The sequence below is a fragment of the Diabrotica virgifera genome, chromosome 9, assembly GCF_917563875.1.
Source record: "Diabrotica virgifera virgifera chromosome 9, PGI_DIABVI_V3a".
Classification (NCBI taxonomy): domain Eukaryota; kingdom Metazoa; phylum Arthropoda; class Insecta; order Coleoptera; family Chrysomelidae; genus Diabrotica; species Diabrotica virgifera.
The window spans coordinates 218,498,044-218,520,085 of NC_065451.1; the positions used below are offsets into that span (position 1 = coordinate 218,498,044).

The following is a 22,042-nucleotide window of genomic DNA, read 5'->3' on the forward strand; positions in this document are numbered from 1 at the left end:
TCTTTCAATTAAATCATAATAAAACAAAAATTAATTTTTTAAAAACTATTAAGGACTTTTATATACTTTTAATTAATGCAATTAAAATAAATAAATATTGTATTGTACTAATTTATAATTATTTTATACTTATATAAAAAATATACTTTGTTTAATAAAATTTAAAGGAATTTTTACGAAATACTTGTAAAATTCAATAACTTTTATAGTATAATTAAATCAATTGATTTTCACGGGATTTTCCCATTTTCCCGGAAGTTGAAATTTGCACAGTTTTTATTATTTTTTTGAGCTAACCCAGTTAAAAAAAGAAGGTTGCGCGAGCTATAGAAGGTGATAATTTATTGCAGTTTTTTTTTCCAAAAAAGGAAGCGAAGCTCGAACAGTTCCCACCTTCACTTTCGTTGGTGGTGTTTCACGAGTACCGTCAGTTAGCGATACCGTTATAATAATAAGTTTTTTTATTATTTCACTGCCTATGCAATCTATACACTGGATCATAAAATATAGATTCCCATAAATACAATATGTTCAATTTTCAGCTCTTAATGTTTATAAACAAGGCAAAATTGATTTATTAAAAAAATAATAACTTGATTCATATTAGTCATATACAATTAATTTTTCTATTTTAATATGTATTTTTTCATCAGCTTTCCAGTGAGCCTACATGCAAACGTGTGACATAAAAACTGTCAAAGTTATTCTAATTGTTTATAACCTAAAAATTAGGGCCTTTTTCAAACGGTTTTTTTAATAACAATTTTAATAAAATGTTAAATTTTTTTAATATATCTTAAAAATAGATTCTCGAATAACTGATTGCGATTTGCTAAATATCTCTAGAGTCACTGTTAGGGCAAGAACAGCTGTATAAACAATTGCTCTCTTGGATAAACAAATTGAATAACTTATAAACTATTAGGTCGATCTGGTTGAAATTTGGCACACTTAAATAGCCCATTAAATAGCATAATTTAAAGTAGTTAAATTATAAATCATTATGCAAAAAGTAAAGTTATCAATATTTATAAATTAGTGCAAAAATGAGGGTTTTTTGCAATTATCTCGGTCAATTGTTTATATATTTCAATATGTGTCCCACCAAAGTAAAGAACTTTTTAAGGTCTACAATATTTCTTTGAAACATTTTTCTCTGAAATGAACAAAAAACGTTTTATCGTCAAAAAACTGAGTTTTTCATTCTTTGTAACTGTTTAAAAAAAAGAAGAAGAAAAATTAGCTGTACGTCTTGACGGAATTATCATCAGCTATCACTCCTCTACCGTTTAGCACCTTCAAAACCCTGTTTAACATTTTTTCATGTTTTTTTACCTATTAACTGGGGTATAGGTCTCCTGCTATATTATCTCGCCACCGGAGTCGAGGGCGTCCGCGTGGTCTCCTTCCAGTGGGGACTTCTTCCCACACCAGTTTTACTGTTCTTTGGTCAGAATATCTTCCTAGGTGTCTCGCCCATTGGAGTCTTTTGGACTTTATTTCTTTTATGATTATGGCGTCTGGGTAAAGTTCTTCGAGTTCTTTGTTAGTTCTTATCCTATATTGTCCTGATGCTTCATCCAGCATAGGACCAAAGATCTTCCTTAGGATTCTTCTTTCCCAAACAAGTAGTCTCTCTTCGTTTGCCTTTGTTATCGTTTACGTTTCGCTTCCATACATCACAACGGGTCGTATGATTGTTTTATAGACTTGTATCTTCGTACGTCTTGTTAATTGTTTTGATTTTATAAGGTTTTGGAGGACTTTTCAGGGCAGCAGTCAACAAAATCAGAATAGCCATGTTAGTGTCCAACATCCGTAACGGATAGGCACCATAAGAAGAAGAAGAAGAAGGTTTTGGAGGGCAAAAAGACATCGGTTGCCTGTATCCTGTTGTTTATTTCTTGTGATCCGTTATTGTCTTCAGTTATTGTTGTTCCAAGATACTTGAATTCTCTAAACCTTCTGACATCACCATAAAATATAAGACGCTTTTCTTCGATGTAGGTAATAATATCTTGTTCTACTGACGTTCTTCTTCTTATCCATTCATTTCGGATTCGGTCTACCCTCGTGACCCTGCTGCATCTTCTCCAAAACTCCATTTCTCTAGCTAATATTTTGTTCTGATCTCTTTTGTTGACTATCCAGTTTTCTACTTCATACGTCATAATACGTCTGACTAGGGTGTTAGAGGTGCTTTTTTTCGTGGTCTTTGTTATATGTGAAATGAATTTCGACTCGATTCAAGTTCTCTGTTTACCCAGGTATAACCATACCAACAGGCACCGCTAGGAAAACATTCCACTTTGCGGTTCAGAGAACCCGTATGAAACGAGTCTGTGTACTCTATACAGAGTATGGCATTAGTAAAATGAGGAAATTTACGGTTTCGCTTTGATTGAAATCTGTCTTCCTCCATCCCCCGATAGTACTATTTCTAGGTCTACCTGTTGTCAAGGAGGCTCTGAGAAAGACAGATTTTTACCCTCACGACCGTAGGTTCTCGATATAAATTAAAACAATTTATATAGCAGTATGGTTAGAAAGCCCTCTAACGGGGAATAAGCGAAATGAATTTCGATTCGATTCAAGTTCTCTGTTTACCCAGGTATAACCACTTGAACTTGAATCGAGTCGAAATTCATTTCGCTTATTCCCCGTTAGAGGGCTTTCTAATCATACTGCTATATAAATTGTTTTAATTTATATCGAGAATCTACGGTCGTGATGGTAAAAACCTGTCTTCCTCAGAGCCTCCTTGAAAACAGGTAGACCTATCGGGGGATGGAGGAAGAGAGATTTTAATCAAAACGAAACCGTAGATTTTCTTATTTTGTTATATGTGTTTCCCATAATAATCAATTTAATTGTTTTATGCAGTCTCTGGTTTGACCTAGCCTGTTCTTTATATCTTCAGTTGTAGTGCCTTCTCTCTAGTATAGTTTGTCTGTAGAAACAGTGGAGCCTAGGTACTTGAACGTTTTCGTTGCTCTTAACTTTTTGGGCATTTGAGATTTCGAGATCCAGGGCGTCATCCGATCCCATTACTAAAGCTCGGATTTATAGGCAACAAAAATTAAAGAAAAAGGCGCCTATATAGGCAAAGATTTTTATTAAAAAAGGCAGGAATATTAACATTTAGGCAAAATATAGACAATAAAGTAATATAACTTATTATTTATAACCACTTAAAATTTTATCATTAATAGAAACAACTAAATGTTTTTCAATATTTTCGGTCTTAAAACTATGTCTTCGATCACTTAAAATTAATTTGTACATTGAAAACGAACGTTCGACATCGACAGATGTAATTGGAGCATATTTCAGAGCGGATAATAAATCTGGCATAATTTGTAATTCCTCGGAAAATGTTCCATTCAAATCTTTAGCAACATTAGATAAAAACGAAAAACCTTCATTCTTGTCGAAAACGTATTTCAATTTTTTTAAAATTAATTGACCGTTACTTCCAGGTGCCGATTTAATTTTCGTCTTTAAATTATCTATTAATTTTACTGACTCACATAAATTTATCTCTTGTTTTTCTAATAAGATAATTGTGGTAACTATTAATTTATAATTGTCATTGATATAAGCGAGTGTCTGTTTCAATTTGGGATTTTTTAATATTTTTTTTGCTTCTCGAATGGCTTCGGAAATATCATCATCAAATTCTGACAAAACTAGTTCTATTTCATTGCAGTGTTCAAAGTAAAAAAACTGCTTCGAGCCAGGTTCCCCACCTTGTAATTACTGGTTTAGGTGGCAAAGAGACACCGGGAAGTATTTCTTTATATATTTGCACCCTCAACGGAGCCTTTACAAAAACTTTTTTCATAAAATTTATAAAATTATTTACCAACGGAAACAGATTTCTTATTTCTTCAGCAATTCTGTTTACCCCGTGGGCTACACAAGTGCAATGAAGTAAATTAGGATAAAAAATCTTTAAATTAACAGCAGCTTTTAACATATATGCCGCAGCATCTGAAAGCATTAAAACTATTTTATTCACTGGTATAGGGTTGGGCAAAAAGAGGTTTGTTAAACTATCTTGTATAAATCGACTTATTGTTAAATTGTTTGTTTTTTCCAATTCTTTAACGGCAACTGAATAAGGTTTTCTCGCAAAGTTTTCGTTCAAAATTCCAATCATTAAATTAGCTATATACCTGCCGCATACATCTGTCGTTTCATCCACGATAATATACAAAAAATTGCCCTCTAACTCCCGCTTAATTTTTGAAATACATTCCATATAACATTTTTCCACAGTATGTTTTCTCAATGTACTCTCGTCCGGTAAGGATTTATTAAGATATTTTTCGGAAAAGCATTTAAAACTAGGGTTATTAACTTTATATAAAGGAATGTTGGATGCAATCATCATCTGGCATAAATCAAATTTAAATGCGTCTTCCTCCTTTTTTTTGAACTGCTTAAACTATCCCACAGAGATATTTGGGCTAACTTAGAGGAATTTAATTTTTCCAAATTACGTTTATGAAGTGGGGTTCCACAATGCTGGTCAATAAAGTACTTTTTTCTACTTGAAATCTGAGAATTTAAAAAAAAAATAATTAGAATTCTAAAACCGCTTTAGAATTTAGTTATGTTGTGGGACGAGAAAAAAAGAGAAAAAATAAAACTTACCGATTTGCCGCATGGTTTACAAAATGCTCCATCTCCTTCTAGAGAAAGTTCCGAATAAGGTGCGATCCATAGCCTTAATTTAGATGTCATCTTTTCACACAAATGTCTAAAACGTTTTAAAACGTGTTCTTTGCTTTTCGGTATACGCAACAAAACTAAACTAGGATATAGCAATTTGTGACTAAACTCTGATACAGTAACCGACTGTACAACTGATAATAAACTAATAAAGCTTAGGGATTTCCAAATAGTTAACCCTCAAGTCTCGATCAGGTACATTTTCCTAGAAATCTGTTATATAAACAAACCATTGATATTTTATTATTGACCCAAAATTTTATTATAGAATGGTTTAGTAATAAAATAATATCATGGGTAGTACCATATAATTTTAAAAAAGGCACAAATAGGCGGAATTTACGAAAAAAGGCAAAAAGTGCAAAAAACAATTATAATAGGCAAAATAGGCAAAAAAAAGGCATTTTGCCTATAATCCGAGCTTTACCCATTACCATGTACTCTGTCTTATTAAAGTTGATTTCTAGACCATTCCTTAAGTAATCTTCTGTAAGACTTCTAAACATGTAGGAGAGTTCTTCTTCATCTTGCGCCATTACTACCTGATCATCAGCGAAGCTTAATGGGAACAGGGTATACCCATTCCGCTCATTATCCTTTTACATAGTCTTAGTACCATCTCTACAAATATTTTGAATGTTGCTGTTGACGTAGAGCAACCTTGTAATAGTCCCTTGGTTGTTTAGAATTTGTTTCCGATTTTATTTTTCACTTTCACAGCCACCGAGTCGTTTTCGTACAAGTTTATTGTGGCTTGTATAAGTCCTATTGTTAATATTTATATCATTTTCTTGAATTTTAGGACGATATGTGGGGTGCATATGAACCAATCACTAAAACTGAAAAAGATTGCCCAGATATATCCGCAGGTAGAGTAACATGGTTAGGACAACAAGTTGCCAAATACGGCAAACCAAGTCAAAAGCGAATATTTTCTGAAAACTATGGAAAAAATGAAACGACTGCTTTGAGAAAGATTCAAAATATTTACGAAGACATGCAGATATACGAAAGCTACAAGAAATATGAGGAGAAATTTTATAATGAAATGTGTGAAAGTATAGAAAAATTACCAAAAGAATTGCCAAGACAATTGTTTGTAGATTTATTAGATTTTGCTCTAGTGAAAAAATTCCGTGGATAATTAAGTAATTATTATATTTATTTATTTATATTTTATAAGAGGTAAATATATTATTTACCAAAAATATTCTATAAAATTATTTTTTATTTAGTTTATTCTTCAACGAAATAAATATATTTTAAACAGTTTATTTGTATTTTAGTTAAATATTAAACTAATTTTAATACTTTCCAAAAAATGTCCTTAAAATAATACCAAAAATTAAAAAAGTAAGACAACACATGAGGTGTTCCAAAGAAGTCACCTATCCGACGAATAACCGTGCTCTACATGACTGAACTACGGTGATCAGGCGAAAACCTGTTTAAGGCAGTGTGCTATGGTCGTAGCTATGTAAGAATGAAATAAAATTAATGGAATAAATTAATACCAAAGCGAATTATTTTGACAGATGTACAAAATTATACAAATAATATTAAGATTGCTTTTTAAATCTTCTTTTTATCATAATTTAATACCTACCCTATGCCCGACGAAGTCAAATCCAAAGACACTAAAATTATAATAAAAATCCACAAGGAAGAAGTTCCTCTAGCTGGGTGTATACCATTAATTATTACTAATAAATTTATTGAAAAATTTCCATTATAAAAGGTATTTTTATTTAAAAACCCTTAAAGAGCTACAATTATCACAGAACGTATTCGCTCTCTAAAAAGAGCATCATCAGTGTGTGTTTTTACAGGCGTGTTGCTGAGTCCCCAGAAATACATAGATTAAAACCTTTTAAGTATTGACTAAATGTCTTACATTGACAAAATAATTGAAAAATCCAAAGGATGGATATAATCCCTAAGGATATGGCCTGTGGGCATTATATGACTCCCACGAGGAATGTGGGTTGCTAAATAGGCAATATTATATCTTCACATTGAGGACGGTGAGTGGCAACACTTACTATAACACTCACTAATAAAAACATTTACTAAAAACACCAATATAGTCTGTTCGCTAAACTCAGACACAACTGGCTAGTGATTTTAATAGGTATTTTTTGGTTTTTGGTAAAAACTGGTTAATAGATAAACTTGCTAACTATTTAGTAATTATTACCAATTTAGTAATTATTTTTTTGCCAATTTTGGCAAATTGGCAAAATTAATCACTAGCCAGTTGTATCTGAGTTTAGCGAACCGACTATACCTATATTTTTTCACACTTTTTATTAATATTGTCAATGTGCGCATACTTGATACTGTCGTTTTTTTTTTAAATTGACCTTAATATTTTTCCCAATCGCATCTAAAGAACTAAAGAAGTATTACTTCAAAAATAAAAACAGCGTTTAATTTTGTAATACAACTGTGTTGCTAGAAGGAAATATTATAGTATTAGTCCATGTGGTCAGACCGCTCCCGTCTGAAAAACATTTCTAATTCGGTTTCTCTGCGGATTCGTATTCAAAAATGTTCCCTTTAAACAAATCTGAAGGGTACCGGACGGAATTTTTGGGCAGAAATTGTTTAAACAAGTTTTTTAAACAAATACATAAGATTACATTTATTGCTCCAAAAAATATATTTTTAGGTTTTTTGTGTCATTCTAAACAAGAAAGGTATCTTGTGATTTTTCTCAAAAATTGACAGTTTTCGAGTTATAGGCGATTTAAAATCTAAAAAATGCGAAAACACGCATTTTAGAGGCTTAAAAACTCATATTTAAATTAGTATTTTTAAGGGTGCCAATAACTTGGATTAAAGTTTAAACTTTCTTTTTCAAGATTCCGAAGAGTGATCGGGTCTAACTTCAATTTAGACCGTAGGTTTTTAATTGTTAATTATGCGCGTCCATCCGGTTTTTTTGCCGGTGCGGCGCGCACTATTTTCAAAAATCTCCTATTTTCCTCCGAAAAATATTTTTTCTCGATTCTTTGGGACATTCTAAATAAAATAAGTCTCCTGACCTTTTTCTCAAAAGGTTATAGTTTTAAAGTTATAAGCGATTTAAAATCCGAAAAATGACAAAAAAAAACACATTTTCGCATTTTAAATCGCTTATAACTTTAAAACTAGTAACTTTTGAGAAAAATGTCAAAAAATTTATTTTATTTAGAATGTCCAAAAGAATTTAGAAAAAATATTTTTCGCAGGAAAATAGGAGATTTTTGAAATAGAGCGCGCCGCATCGGCCAAAAAATCGGATGGACATGCATAATTAACAATTAAAAAACTGTGGTCTAAATTGAAGTTAGACCCGACCACTCTTCGGAATCTTGAAAACGAATGTTTAAACTTTAATCCAAGTTATTGGCACCCTTAAAAATACTAATTTAAATATGAGTTTTTAAGCCTCGAAAATGCATATTTTCGCATTTTTTAGATTTTAAATCGCCTATAACTCGAAAACTGTCAATTTTTGAGAAAAATCACAAGATACCTTTCTTGTTTAGAATGATCCAAAAAATCTAAAAACATATTTTTTGGAGCAATAAAAGGTGATCTTATGTATTTATTTAAAAAAATTATTTAAACAATTTCTGCCCAAAAATTCCGTCCGGTCCCTTCAGATTTGTTTAAAGGTGACATTTTTGAATATGAGTCCGCAGAGAAACCAAATTAGAAATGTTTTTCAGACGGGAGCGGTCTTACCACATGGACTATAATATGATGTTGAATGAATAAAGGATTACATTGGTAAGGCCTTGTAGAGTATTGTATTTGCTCTTGCTCGTACTCGATATACTATTTAAGAACATGTTATTGTTCAACACGGTTTAAGGGAAGTCAGAAGCTGATACAGAGCTGACTACTACATTACTGATACGACCAGTGTAGTGGTAATTTTACTATTTAGTGGTCTAGTGACGTTGTGTTTGAATTTTTACCAATGTATGAATTAACCAACTTACTAAAATTTCTACCGCCAAAACTGGTAGGTCTTGTACACCTGCCAGTGTAGGCAGTGCTTGTCAGAATTTATCAAAAAGTAAATATTTATTAAATTAAAAGTAACGTGGCACGCCAACAGTGTTCTGTTTTGTGTATAATATTGTTTTCTATTTCTCTTTGTCGACGTAAACTGGTGCGACGTAAAGCGACCCGCCACGTTCCATGAGATCCCAGCTTTAGGATTGGGTTCTCAAAATTTCCTATAAATTGGTACATAATAATATATACAGGGTGATTAATTAGCAGGGTAAAGCTCAATAGCTCCGCTATAGTAATAGATAGCAATAAAAGTTAATAACAAAAATTTTAACCACCTTTGAGCTTCATATTACAAAATTAGTTAGAATGTTACAGGGTGTTCGATAACACAGTGGCAGACCAAACTTATGTTTTTTTTTAAATGGAACACCCTATATTTTATTTTAAATTCAAAATCCTGTTAACTTCTCCATCACAGAAATATAAAGGTTTGTTATGTTATACAGGGTATTTACAAAGTTATAACCAATTTTATATGAAAATCGTAACAAGTTCAACTCCCTGTATAAATAAAAATAAGCAAAACAACAATGGTTTATTAATGCCATATTTTTTAACGTATTGTCAAAATTTTCAAGAATGGTCGATGTTGCTAATTTTCTTTATATCAAATACAGGGTGAGTCAAAACGCAAGTACATTATTTTCTCAGTAATTTTAAACGGAACATCCTGTATTTTATATCACTATTGAGAAGTACCATTACCGTACTTTAATTTTTTTAAAACATTCCTTATGTCTAAGTTTATTAGTTTTCGAGATATTTTCATTTTTCAATAAAAATGTGTGTACCATTTTTATATATTCGGCTGCAATACGAAGGAAAAACAATCTTACTTTTTAATTAGAATAAGGAGTGCAGCCAGTCCCTTTAACTGCAATTTTCTGCTCTTATTGGAGCTTCATCAGAAGGAACGTAGGCACTGTTCTCCTTAATCCAATCAAATCGCATCGAAATGTTTTTCCAAATATTGCAGCCAAAATGATGGTATTGGGTGGCTAGCGCCATCTGGCCGTAAAAATACGAAGCAAGCTTTCAATCCTAATAGCAAATAATTAATATTGAAAAATATCAAAAATTACTAAAAGATTTTTAAATTGAAAACTTACTGGTACATCCCCATGTATACACCTCCAAGACTTCTACAATTTGCAAGTCATATGGATGCTGCAGTAAAGACGATAGGGAAGGAATTCTAAACTTTGCAATTCAAATCCCCCGTCTGCAGCCGGTTAGGAACTGAAAGATGCACCATAGTTACTCTACTGAGTAATAAGAAAATAAAATAAAAATGTGTGTACCATTTTTATATATTCGGCTGCAATACGAAGGAAAAACAATCTTACTTTTTAATTAGAATAAGGAGTGCAGCCAGTCCCTTTAACTGCAATTTTCTGCTCTTATTGGAGCTTCATCAGAAGGAACGTAGGCACTGTTCTCCTTAATCCAATCAAATCGCATCGAAATGTTTTTCCAAATATTGCAGCCAAAATGATGGTATTGGGTGGCTAGCGCCATCTGGCCGTAAAAATACGAAGCAAGCTTTCAATCCTAATAGCAAATAATTAATATTGAAAAATATCAAAAATTACTAAAAGATTTTTAAATTGAAAACTTACTGGTACATCCCCATGTATACACCTCCAAGACTTCTACAATTTGCAAGTCATATGGATGCTGCAGTAAAGACGATAGGGAAGGAATTCTAAACTTTGCAATTCAAATCCCCCGTCTGCAGCCGGTTAGGAACTGAAAGATGCACCATAGTTACTCTACTGAGTAATAAGAAAATAAAATAAAAATGTGTGTACCATTTTTATATATTCGGCTGCAATACGAAGGAAAAACAATCTTACTTTTTAATTAGAATAAGGAGTGCAGCCAGTCCCTTTAACTGCAATTTTCTGCTCTTATTGGAGCTTCATCAGAAGGAACGTAGGCACTGTTCTCCTTAATCCAATCAAATCGCATCGAAATGTTTTTCCAAATATTGCAGCCAAAATGATGGTATTGGGTGAGTAAGTTTTCAATTTAAAAATCTTTTAGTAATTTTTGATATTTTTCAATATTAATTATTTGCTATTAGGATTGAAAGCTTGCTTCGTATTTTTACGGCCAGATGGCGCTAGCCACCCAATACCATCATTTTGGCTGCAATATTTGGAAAAACATTTCGATGCGATTTGATTGGATTAAGGAGAACAGTGCCTACGTTCCTTCTGATGAAGCTCCAATAAGAGCAGAAAATTGCAGTTAAAGGGACTGGCTGCACTCCTTATTCTAATTAAAAAGTAAGATTGTTTTTCCTTCGTATTGCAGCCGAATATATAAAAATGGTACACACATTTTTATTTTATTTTCTTATTACTCAGTAGAGTAACTATGGTGCATCTTTCAGTTCCTAACCGGCTGCAGACGGGGGATTTGAATTGCAAAGTTTAGAATTCCTTCCCTATCGTCTTTACTGCAGCATCCATATGACTTGCAAATTGTAGAAGTCTTGGAGGTGTATACATGGGGATGTACCAGTAAGTTTTCAATTTAAAAATCTTTTAGTAATTTTTGATATTTTTCAATATTAATTATTTGCTATTAGGATTGAAAGCTTGCTTCGTATTTTTACGGCCAGATGGCGCTAGCCACCCAATACCATCATTTTGGCTGCAATATTTGGAAAAACATTTCGATGCGATTTGATTGGATTAAGGAGAACAGTGCCTACGTTCCTTCTGATGAAGCTCCAATAAGAGCAGAAAATTGCAGTTAAAGGGACTGGCTGCACTCCTTATTCTAATTAAAAAGTAAGATTGTTTTTCCTTCGTATTGCAGCCGAATATATAAAAATGGTACACACATTTTTATTTTATTTTCTTATTACTCAGTAGAGTAACTATGGTGCATCTTTCAGTTCCTAACCGGCTGCAGACGGGGGATTTGAATTGCAAAGTTTAGAATTCCTTCCCTATCGTCTTTACTGCAGCATCCATATGACTTGCAAATTGTAGAAGTCTTGGAGGTGTATACATGGGGATGTACCAGTAAGTTTTCAATTTAAAAATCTTTTAGTAATTTTTGATATTTTTCAATATTAATTATTTGCTATTAGGATTGAAAGCTTGCTTCGTATTTTTACGGCCAGATGGCGCTAGCCACCCAATACCATCATTTTGGCTGCAATATTTGGAAAAACATTTCGATGCGATTTGATTGGATTAAGGAGAACAGTGCCTACGTTCCTTCTGATGAAGCTCCAATAAGAGCAGAAAATTGCAGTTAAAGGGACTGGCTGCACTCCTTATTCTAATTAAAAAGTAAGATTGTTTTTCCTTCGTATTGCAGCCGAATATATAAAAATGGTACACACATTTTTATTTTATTTTCTTATTACTCAGTAGAGTAACTATGGTGCATCTTTCAGTTCCTAACCGGCTGCAGACGGGGGATTTGAATTGCAAAGTTTAGAATTCCTTCCCTATCGTCTTTACTGCAGCATCCATATGACTTGCAAATTGTAGAAGTCTTGGAGGTGTATACATGGGGATGTACCAGTAAGTTTTCAATTTAAAAATCTTTTAGTAATTTTTGATATTTTTCAATATTAATTATTTGCTATTAGGATTGAAAGCTTGCTTCATATTTTTACGGCCAGATGGCGCTAGCCACCCAATACCATCATTTTGGCTGCAATATTTGGAAAAACATTTCGATGCGATTTGATTGGATTAAGGAGAACAGTGCCTACGTTCCTTCTGATGAAGCTCCAATAAGAGCAGAAAATTGCAGTTAAAGGGACTGGCTGCACTCCTTATTCTAATTAAAAAGTAAGATTGTTTTTCCTTCGTATTGCAGCCGAATATATAAAAATGGTACACACATTTTTATTTTATTTTCTTATTACTCAGTAGAGTAACTATGGTGCATCTTTCAGTTCCTAACCGGCTGCAGACGGGGGATTTGAATTGCAAAGTTTAGAATTCCTTCCCTATCGTCTTTACTGCAGCATCCATATGACTTGCAAATTGTAGAAGTCTTGGAGGTGTATACATGGGGATGTACCAGTAAGTTTTCAATTTAAAAATCTTTTAGTAATTTTTGATATTTTTCAATATTAATTATTTGCTATTAGGATTGAAAGCTTGCTTCGTATTTTCATTTTTCAATGGACCAGTAGAGTGGCCACCCAAATCACCAGAATTTAATAAACTGGACTGATTTTCTTGGGGTTACGTTAATAATGAAGTTTATAAAATACCTCCAACAACAAGGGATGAGATGAAAAATAGAATACAAAGTGTATTTTGATGCGTTAATTTACAAATAATGCTCCGTAGAGTAAGTAGCTCATTCAATGTTCGGTTTTAGGCGTATTCAAGCTGTGGCAATAGCTATTATGTGGCCCAGGAAAGAAAAAGGTTGAGTATCGCTGATTTAAAGCATACGAAATAAGTCAGTGATAAGTCGGAAATTAAAATTTACTAAACGCAACAGCAAGTGACAGTAAGTGACTTGCTGTTGTGTTTAGTAAATTTCAATTTCCGACTTATCATCGACTTATTTCGTATGCTTTAAATGATGATGCACGGGTAAAGATTCAGGGACTCAACTGTAGGATAGTCAGGACAGCGAGATACGGTTCCCCAATAGGAAGACGATCAGTGGGAAGACCACGAAAACGATGGAACGACAACTTACTAGAGGCACATTTAAAAAGCAGACAGAGTCATGTCTATACAAAAAGAAGAAGAAGAAGAAGAAGAAGAAGAAAAAGAAGAAGAAGAAGAAGAAATGACTGCGGCATTGATGTTAAAACGACATAAGGGGACAACCATACGATAATGCAGCGAACATGTCAGGCAAATACAATAGTCTCCAGGCTCATATTATATAAATTAACAAATTTGCACACACTTGCTACATTCCTTGTGCCGCACACTCACTTAATTTTGTTAGAGTAATTGCTGCTGAAATTTGAGTTGGAGCAATATCGTATTTTGGGTTTGTTCAGTCCGTGTACAACTTTTTTTTTTCAGCCTCAACCCACCGTTGGGAAGTTATGATCAAATGCTTAAATGAAACTTGACTAAGCAATCCCATTCGCCACGATCTAGTCCTTAAAAGACTATGCAGCACTAGATCGAGTTTTATAAGGATGGATATTACTTATCCGCTCTGAGATGGAGGGGTTATCCGACGTTTTGGTAGGAGAAAGCACAGGTTAATTTAGGGCCTCATAGCATGGTTTGCCTAGGGGGCTTAATATTCTTAATCTGGTACTGGACATAACAGATATATGTACATCGAAAAGACAAAAAGAAAAATTGAGAATAGAAATAATACCTTTATTAAAAGATGGAAGAAGGAAAGAGGGGGGAAATGGAAGAAATGTATAAAATTATAGCTAGATGTAGCTTCAACGTCTTTTATAGGGCAAAAGGAAAAACCGGAAGAAGCAAAAAAATGAGATATTTATTGAAAATATAATATGTAGTTTGATTTCTTGTCAACTTGTTGACAACATTTGTTCCACCATGGTATAAGGTAAAAGTGAAGTGATAAAAATCAATTTTTAATTTAGTTCAATATGGAAAGTTTGGTATTAGATAAGCATAAGCAGATAATACTTTAATACTAATCAATTAAATTAAGCGGTTGGTTTAGGTCTTCCAGTTTGAAAACTTTAATAATGGCTCCCAGGCGAGTTCGGCTGCGGTAAATGCCATTAATGATTAAATTCTTACAGGAACAGATTAAGTTGCCGACAAAATGCCAAGCATTGACAAAGGCTGACAGGCTGAGGCATTATTCCAGTCAATAAGAGCAAAAACAGAATATTACCTTCCGATTTCTATCCTACTGGTGCGTACTGACTTGAGAATTTTTCTCCGAATGAACAGAACGAGCACAGCGCGCTGTAAAGGGATTTAAATAAGCATCCAGAAAATAAGAGTTATTTAATTCTTTAGCAAATAATATATCAGTTTAAATTTTAAACCCTCTAATAACAATATTACTAATAACAGTATTACTCAATGTTTTGATTATATCAAGTATGTGGCATTGTGTTAGATTAAATAATAAAAATATTTTATTAAAAGTAGCTTCTAATTTTTTCAAACATGTTTTTTTTGCAAAATGTATTACTGATAAATTATGTTTCGTTCTTTATTTGTTACATTGTTACATTTACATACAAAAGTAGTGTTTAATTGTCTTCACAAAATATTGTATTTTGTGTTTGTGTTTTTTGTAAAAATTTTTACTAATTTTCTTTGGTTATTTGTTGCATTTACATAAAAATATAGTTTTTAATTGTTTCAAAAATGTTGCATGTAGTGGTTGTGTTTTTGTTTGTAAAATGTATTACTAATAAATTATTTTTATTTCTTTATTTGCTACAGTGTTACATTGATTACCGGATTGATAATCGGTAATCTTTAATTGTCAATTGCCATCAGTCAATCAGTCATGGCTTACTTAAAATTTAGATAAATTTAAACACCTAAAATAATTTGCTCTGAAAAATGAAAATATCTCGAAAACTAATAAATTTGGGCTTAGGGAATGTTACATAAAAATTAAAGTACGTTAATGTTACTTTTCAATAATAATATAAAATACAGGGTGTTCCGTTTAACATTACTGAGAAAATAATGTATTTGCGTTTTGACTCACCCTGTATTTGATATAAAGAAAATTAGCAATATCAATAATTCTTAAAAATTTTGACAATAAATACAAAATGTGGCATTAATATAGACCATTGCTGTTGTGCTTATTTTTATTTATACAGGGAGTTCAACTTGTTACGATTTTCATACAAAATTGGGTATAACTTTGTAAATACCATGTATAACATTACAAACCTTTATATTTTTGTGATGGAGAAGTTAACAGAATTTCAAATATAAAGTAAAATATAGGATGTTCCATTTAAAAAAACATAAGTTAGGTCTGCCACTGTGTTATCGAACACCCTGTAACATTCTAACTAATTTTGTAATGTGAAGCTCAAAGATGGCTAAAATTTTTGCTATTAACTTTTATTGCTATCTATTACTATAGAGGAGCTATTGAGCTTTACCCTACTAATCAATCACCCTGTATGTACATAATGTACAATATTTATGTTTCTCGTATTATTTTTTAGTACATTCAGCAACTGGTTACATACCATTCGAATAAGTGTTCGGAAAAATCTAGTTCGAGTGCTGACAAAAGCATGGATCACTGTAGATTCTGATCAAAGAAAGAAATAAGATGCCGCATATAATTTGTACAGTCGACTTTTAATAGCACGGGAAAACTTTTTTGTGATTGACGGTTCTGAAAACAAACGCAAAAGTTCTCGATCAATTAGGAACACAATGTGGAGTTTTAAACTCAATAAAAATCAAGAAGTTAAGTTAAATAATAAAGAATATAATACAGGACAACATCAAACGTAAAAGAAGCGTAGGAAGACGGTCAATTGAAGTTTCCAAACGCGTAACGAACAAAATAATTGTCAGAATCATTTCTTATCTCTAATAAGAGCTTGAAGATGAAGACCAGTGTTTTTTCTAAATATAAGAATTCCTTTTACGCCATTAACATTCCCTGTTATCATTACCATTAATCAACAAACTTCCTTTAAACTAGACTGTATGTGTATGTTGTCGGTTTTTTGAAATGGTTTTATTCCTCATTACTTTGAAGTGACACTGGAAAATGCAATAATTACTAATATGTCTGGATCCCGCGTATGAAAAAAAAAGTTGATTAATAGCAAGCTGAAAATTTGTTAATAGCTTAAGGGTGTCTAGTCGGACAAACTTGGATATATGGGAACACTGGAACAGGGGAAGTTTTAATTGTGGAATAGGTTAAAAATTTGGAACGGTCAGACCACGAAAACGGCACATGTATTTTGTCCGACAGAACAGACTTATACTCTTCGAACAGAGATTAAACTCTCATGCAAAAATCAGACTACCATTTATCACCAAATCGGCGTTTTAATGAGTGGAACATGTAGAATATGTCAAATGACAGGAATTATGACAGGTGATAAATAGCAGTCTGATTTTTGCATGAGAGTTTAATCTCTGTTCGGAGAGATTAAGTCTATTCTGTCGGACAAAATAAATGTGCCGTTTTCGTGATCTGACCGTTCCAAATTTTTAACCTGTTCCACAATTAAAACTGCCCCTGTTCCAGGGATCCCATATATCAAAGTTTATCCGACTAGACACCCTTAAGCTATTAACAAATTTTCAGCGTGCTATTAATCAACTTTTTTTCATACGCGGTACCGTCAAAAAACATTTAGAAAAGCATCAACAAAACATAAATGTCATAACTTACTCATTTCTGTTAAAATAACTATAGCTAATTATCGATATATGGAATCGTAGTGATAGTACCTAGTAAGAGGCTAATTAAGAGATAATTACATTACTAATTTTTGTAATCCCAGGTCATTGTTGGAACGGTTAAAAATTTTTATGAGGTCTCACGAATTAAATGAAGATTACCATGACCATATGCATATTACAGTTTAATGAGGTATAAATAAAATTGTAATACTCCAGGGAAATAAGCTAGACATAGACCATGTTCGGGACACTCAAAGATCCAGGTAGCTGACTACTTTTTTAGTTATTATAGACCTATAGAAGAAAACCTAAATGTTTTCTGCCTAGAGTTCACGTCCGTTTTTTAATTACTTATTAACAATTTAGTGCAAAAATCGCCATTTTTTCGATTTTTTCACCCCATTCAACAGCTAAATATTTGACATAAAATTACAAAATTTAATTTTTTAGAACAACAAAACACCTTCAAAAGGCCGATTCTTTAAAGTTAAAAAGTTAATTTGCTGCTACGCAAACTGCAAAATAAATGAAAACCGTTATTTGTTAATAACTTTTACTGAGACTACCTTAGAATTTTAGTGTTTCACCCAAAGTTGGCTATTGGGGTATTTAACAAACATCTTAAAATTTGAGACCGATCCATTAATTATTCTAAAAGTTATTCTATTTGTTTATTCCAGAGACCTATACTTTGCAATAACATAAGACAGAAAATAATGAAGATGGGACAATTCTGCGTATGCCAAATGAAAGTAAAAAAATGATTATATCAAAATGCACTAAAAAAAGGTACAAAAATTATCTAATATAGTCAAAAATCCTAATGCAAAATTTTTGAAATTCTGTAGTTTAAAAACATTTAGAATAACTTTAAAAATATTGTCCTTAGAATAAATCATTTCACATATTCAAAATGCTGGTATTTTACACAAATTTTTAGAAGTGTAGTTCAATTGGTGACTAGTCGTGGTAAGTAAAGGGGGAGCTGGGATCCGACAAATGCACGAGTTCAAAAACTAAAAAAGGCAACTTAAAACTACTATCATTTTTTATATCTCGGGATGTACTGAATATAATTTGGATCTTTCTTTTTTAATTTGTATGTAATTGTTCTGTACATTACAAATACGCAAATTGTCTAGACATTTATTAATTAATAAACAGTCTAATTTGTTTAAACAATTTTTGAAAAAATAATTGTTTCCCAAAAATTCTTGTTTTTGATCATACCATCATTATGAATCATAGAAAAAGTTAATATATACTTTTATAAATAAATTATCTTCTATACATAATTATCTAATAAAAATAATTTGTTTATTAAAGTGTACTTTAACTTTTTCTATGATCATTAATGATACTGTGATTGTAAAAATAGATTTTTACAAAAAAAATTTTTTTTAAGAATTGTTTAAACAAATTAGACTGTTTATTAATTAATAAATTTATAAACAAATTGCATATTTTTAATGTAAGTACATACAAATTAAAACAAGAAAGATCAAAATCCATTGAGTTAATCCGGAGATACAGAAAATTACATTCGTTTGAAATTGCTTTTTTGGTATTTTAACTCGGTGGATTTGTAGGTTCCCCCTAGTAATCGTTTGAAATACATTTTTGAAAAATCGTAGAGGGTGCTGTGAAGGTACAATGTTTGTGCAAATTTTTTAACAAAAAATACAAATCCCATTCTTTAAAATGGCACTAATGAGATTCCTTAATTATTATTGTAGCAGTGTATTATTCTCAGAAAATACACTACTACTTATGCAACCAAACTTACCGGGACGCCGAGAACAAGACTGTCACTTTTGACGTTTTTGAAAAAGGCGAGAGGTCTTTCAGTTTTGATGGTGGAAGTTTTTGGTCAATTTTTATAGAAAAATAAGTAAATGTCGTACAGTGGATGATCTGGATCATTTAGAAAGAGTATTCTGGTTATTGAGTGGAGGAGAGTATTGGTTGGTGTTGATTTTTGTTTAAAGACAAGCAAATCTTTGTTGGAGGTTGTGCAAAGGATGGATCAGTCTACACTGTAAGCCCTATGTTTTGTCACTTTGTCAGCTACCGTACCGTGGAGGCTTTTAGTAGCAGTATGTTTGCCTGAACATATTATTTATTTGTAGAGTGGTTAAGTAAAGTGCCACATCTCAGGTAACAATTTTGACTTGACTTTATCTCAAAAATACTTTGGTGGTTATACGCGATTTTTTTAGACTGAGCGTTTCATAGATATTGCTAAATTTTATCAGTTAAAGTGGGTGGACTGTTCCAATAAGTACAGAACAAAAACCTTTTATTTTGGTGCTAGATTCGTATAAAAAAAATGATAGTGTATTTAGTTTATGTTTAATTTATATCATTAATAATATCTATAATTTGTTGAGCTCAGCATCTCAGGTACTTACCAACATAAAACCTAAAGTGCCGACATTTTTTTTTTGTTCAGTTTTTATAGTTTTTAATTCGGCCTTTATTAAATTTAATTTGGGTTAAATAGTAATATAAATAAGCGTTCTCTATACAAATAGTACCTTTAGGTTTTACAAGTTAATTTTTTTATATATTTAACGGGTTTGTGTTTTCTATCTCGTTTGACTGTTTTATGTTTAGTTTTTTGTTGTTTCTTTGCTACATTATTGTTAAGACTTTTTTATAAAATAAATTTCGAATAATTGTCATTTTTTTACGATTGTCATTTTTTTATTTTCTTTATTTTTTTTTTTATTTTTTATTTAATCCACCTACATTTCAGATAATTTTACAGAGTAATTTGGCTATCAGATAGTTCCTGTTCAATTGTATCCACAAGGTAAGGTAAGGTAAGGTAAAATCCTACGCAGGTAGGTTGGCGTCCAACTTTTCGTTTTCTTCTTCGTTTTCTTTCTAATTTTCTTTAATTTTGTTATCTACCGACCCCGACCCCTCCGAATACTGTAAAGAGCAACGGTGCACTTATTCACATATGTCGGGACCTTCAGGCTGTAGCCATTTTATAGGCACCTAAGGTTACCGCATTATAAAAAATTAGCTGTAAATTAAAAAAAATAAGCACATGCTAACTTTGTCCCAAATGAACCCAGGCTAAATTTTTTTATTTGAAAATTAGTGTTAAAATACTAGCTTTTCGAATATATAAAAAGTTAAACACATTTTTAAAGTTATTATAAATGTTTTTAATCTACAAAATTTCAAAAATTTGTCATTAGGATTTTTGGCTATATTATTCAATTCTGTTATCCTTTTCTAATACATTTTGATACTACCACTCTTTTACCTTCATATGGCATACTCAGAATTTCCCTATGTTTATTATTTCCTGTCTTATGTCTCTGGGATAAACAAATAAAATAACTTTTAAACTAATTAATGGATCGGTCTGAAATTTTGAGAGTTTGTTAAGTACCAAAATACCCAACTTTGGGTGAAACCCCAAAATTCAATTTTAAATTTGGTAGAAGTTATTAGGAACAGGAACAATCCGAAAGGAAACCTATAGAAAGAATGAAGAACTATCTGATAGTGGCGACGAAGAATCTAAGAAGAAAAAATATAAAGAAGATAAATTATATTTTGAAAAGAGTAACCTGACGAGACGAACACCGAATAAAAGCAACGACACAAATGAAGAGATGATAAAAATGATGCGGGAAGTTATGTGGAAAAATGATGAAATGATGGCAGAAATAAGAACCATACGGAAAGACCAAAAAGAAACGATGGAATATATTAAGGAGCTGAAAGAAAAAAACGAAAAATTGGAAGAAGGTTTAAAAATGGCAAACAATAGAATAGAACAATTGGAAAAAGATAGACGGAGAAATAATATAGTATTAAAAGGCCTAACACTAGATGCTACCGACGGAAAGCCTGTAAAGGAGTCAGTAGAACACTTCATAGGAAGAAATCTGAAATTAGAGGTCAGACTGAGAGGAGCGGTGAAGATCGGCGACCAAATCTTTGTAGCAGAAATGGAAAACCTAACGGATAAGATGAGTGTACTAAAAAACAAAGGAAAACTGAAAAATCTACAGGGACAAAAGGTGTATATAGAATCAGATTTAACAAGAAAGGAGAGGGAAATACAAGCAAAAATTAGGAAAATGGCAAAAGAAGAAAAAGACAAAGGTAATACTACGAAGATAGGATATATGAAACTGGAGATTAATGGAAAGGAGTGGAAATGGGACCATAATAAAGAGAAACTTATACTAACTCACAGAAATATCGGGGAAGGGACTTCAAAAAACTAAAAGAAAATAATGAGACCGGACCCACAACAATGACAACCAAGGCAATGAATGGGAAAAGCGATAGGGAAAAAGATGATGCAAAGGTAAACAAGGATGAAAATAGGAAAAAGGGGAAAGCTAGATTGCAGAAAAAAGGAGAGATAAAAATGGGAACATGGAATGTGAGAAGCATCAATGGAAAAGAGGAAGAACTGGTAGAAGATATGATAAGACAAAAAATAGAAATACTAGGAATAACAGAAACGAAGATGAAAGGAAAAGGTCTTAAGAAAATACACAAAGGATATTGGTTACTTTGGGTAGGAGCGGATACAAAAGAGAGAGCAAAAGAAGGAGTCGGGATAATAATTGCACCGAATAGACTACAACACGTTATAGAAGAAACATATGTTAACCAGAGAATATTATCGGTGAAAATTAAACTGATGGACGAAGAAATATGGACAATAATAACAGCCTACGGAGTAAATGAAGATGCAAGAAAGGAAGAGAAAGATAAATTTTTCGAGGAGCTCCAAATGCAAATTGATAATGGGGAAGAAAACATAATTGTAATGGGAGATCTAAACGGTAGAGTCGGAAACAACAACAGCGGAATAGAGGAGTGCATGGGAAAAGAAGGAG

At 32.1% G+C, this 22,042-nt stretch overlaps 2 protein-coding genes across 2 annotated transcripts in view; both read left to right on the top strand.

Annotated features, from left to right (window-relative positions):
- The window catches only part of LOC126892028 (farnesyl pyrophosphate synthase-like), a 42,234-nt gene extending 36,316 nt beyond the window's left edge, over nt 1-5,918 (top strand). The window contains exon 4 of the mRNA XM_050661442.1: nt 5,540-5,918. Within this exon, the coding sequence (XP_050517399.1) occupies nt 5,540-5,881 (342 nt within the window). The 3' untranslated portion in view covers nt 5,882-5,918. The remainder of the gene's footprint in view (nt 1-5,539) is intronic.
- LOC126892035 (uncharacterized) overlaps nt 1-22,042 on the top strand; it is a 573,784-nt gene that overhangs the window by 276,291 nt on the left and 275,451 nt on the right. The window lies entirely within an intron of this gene.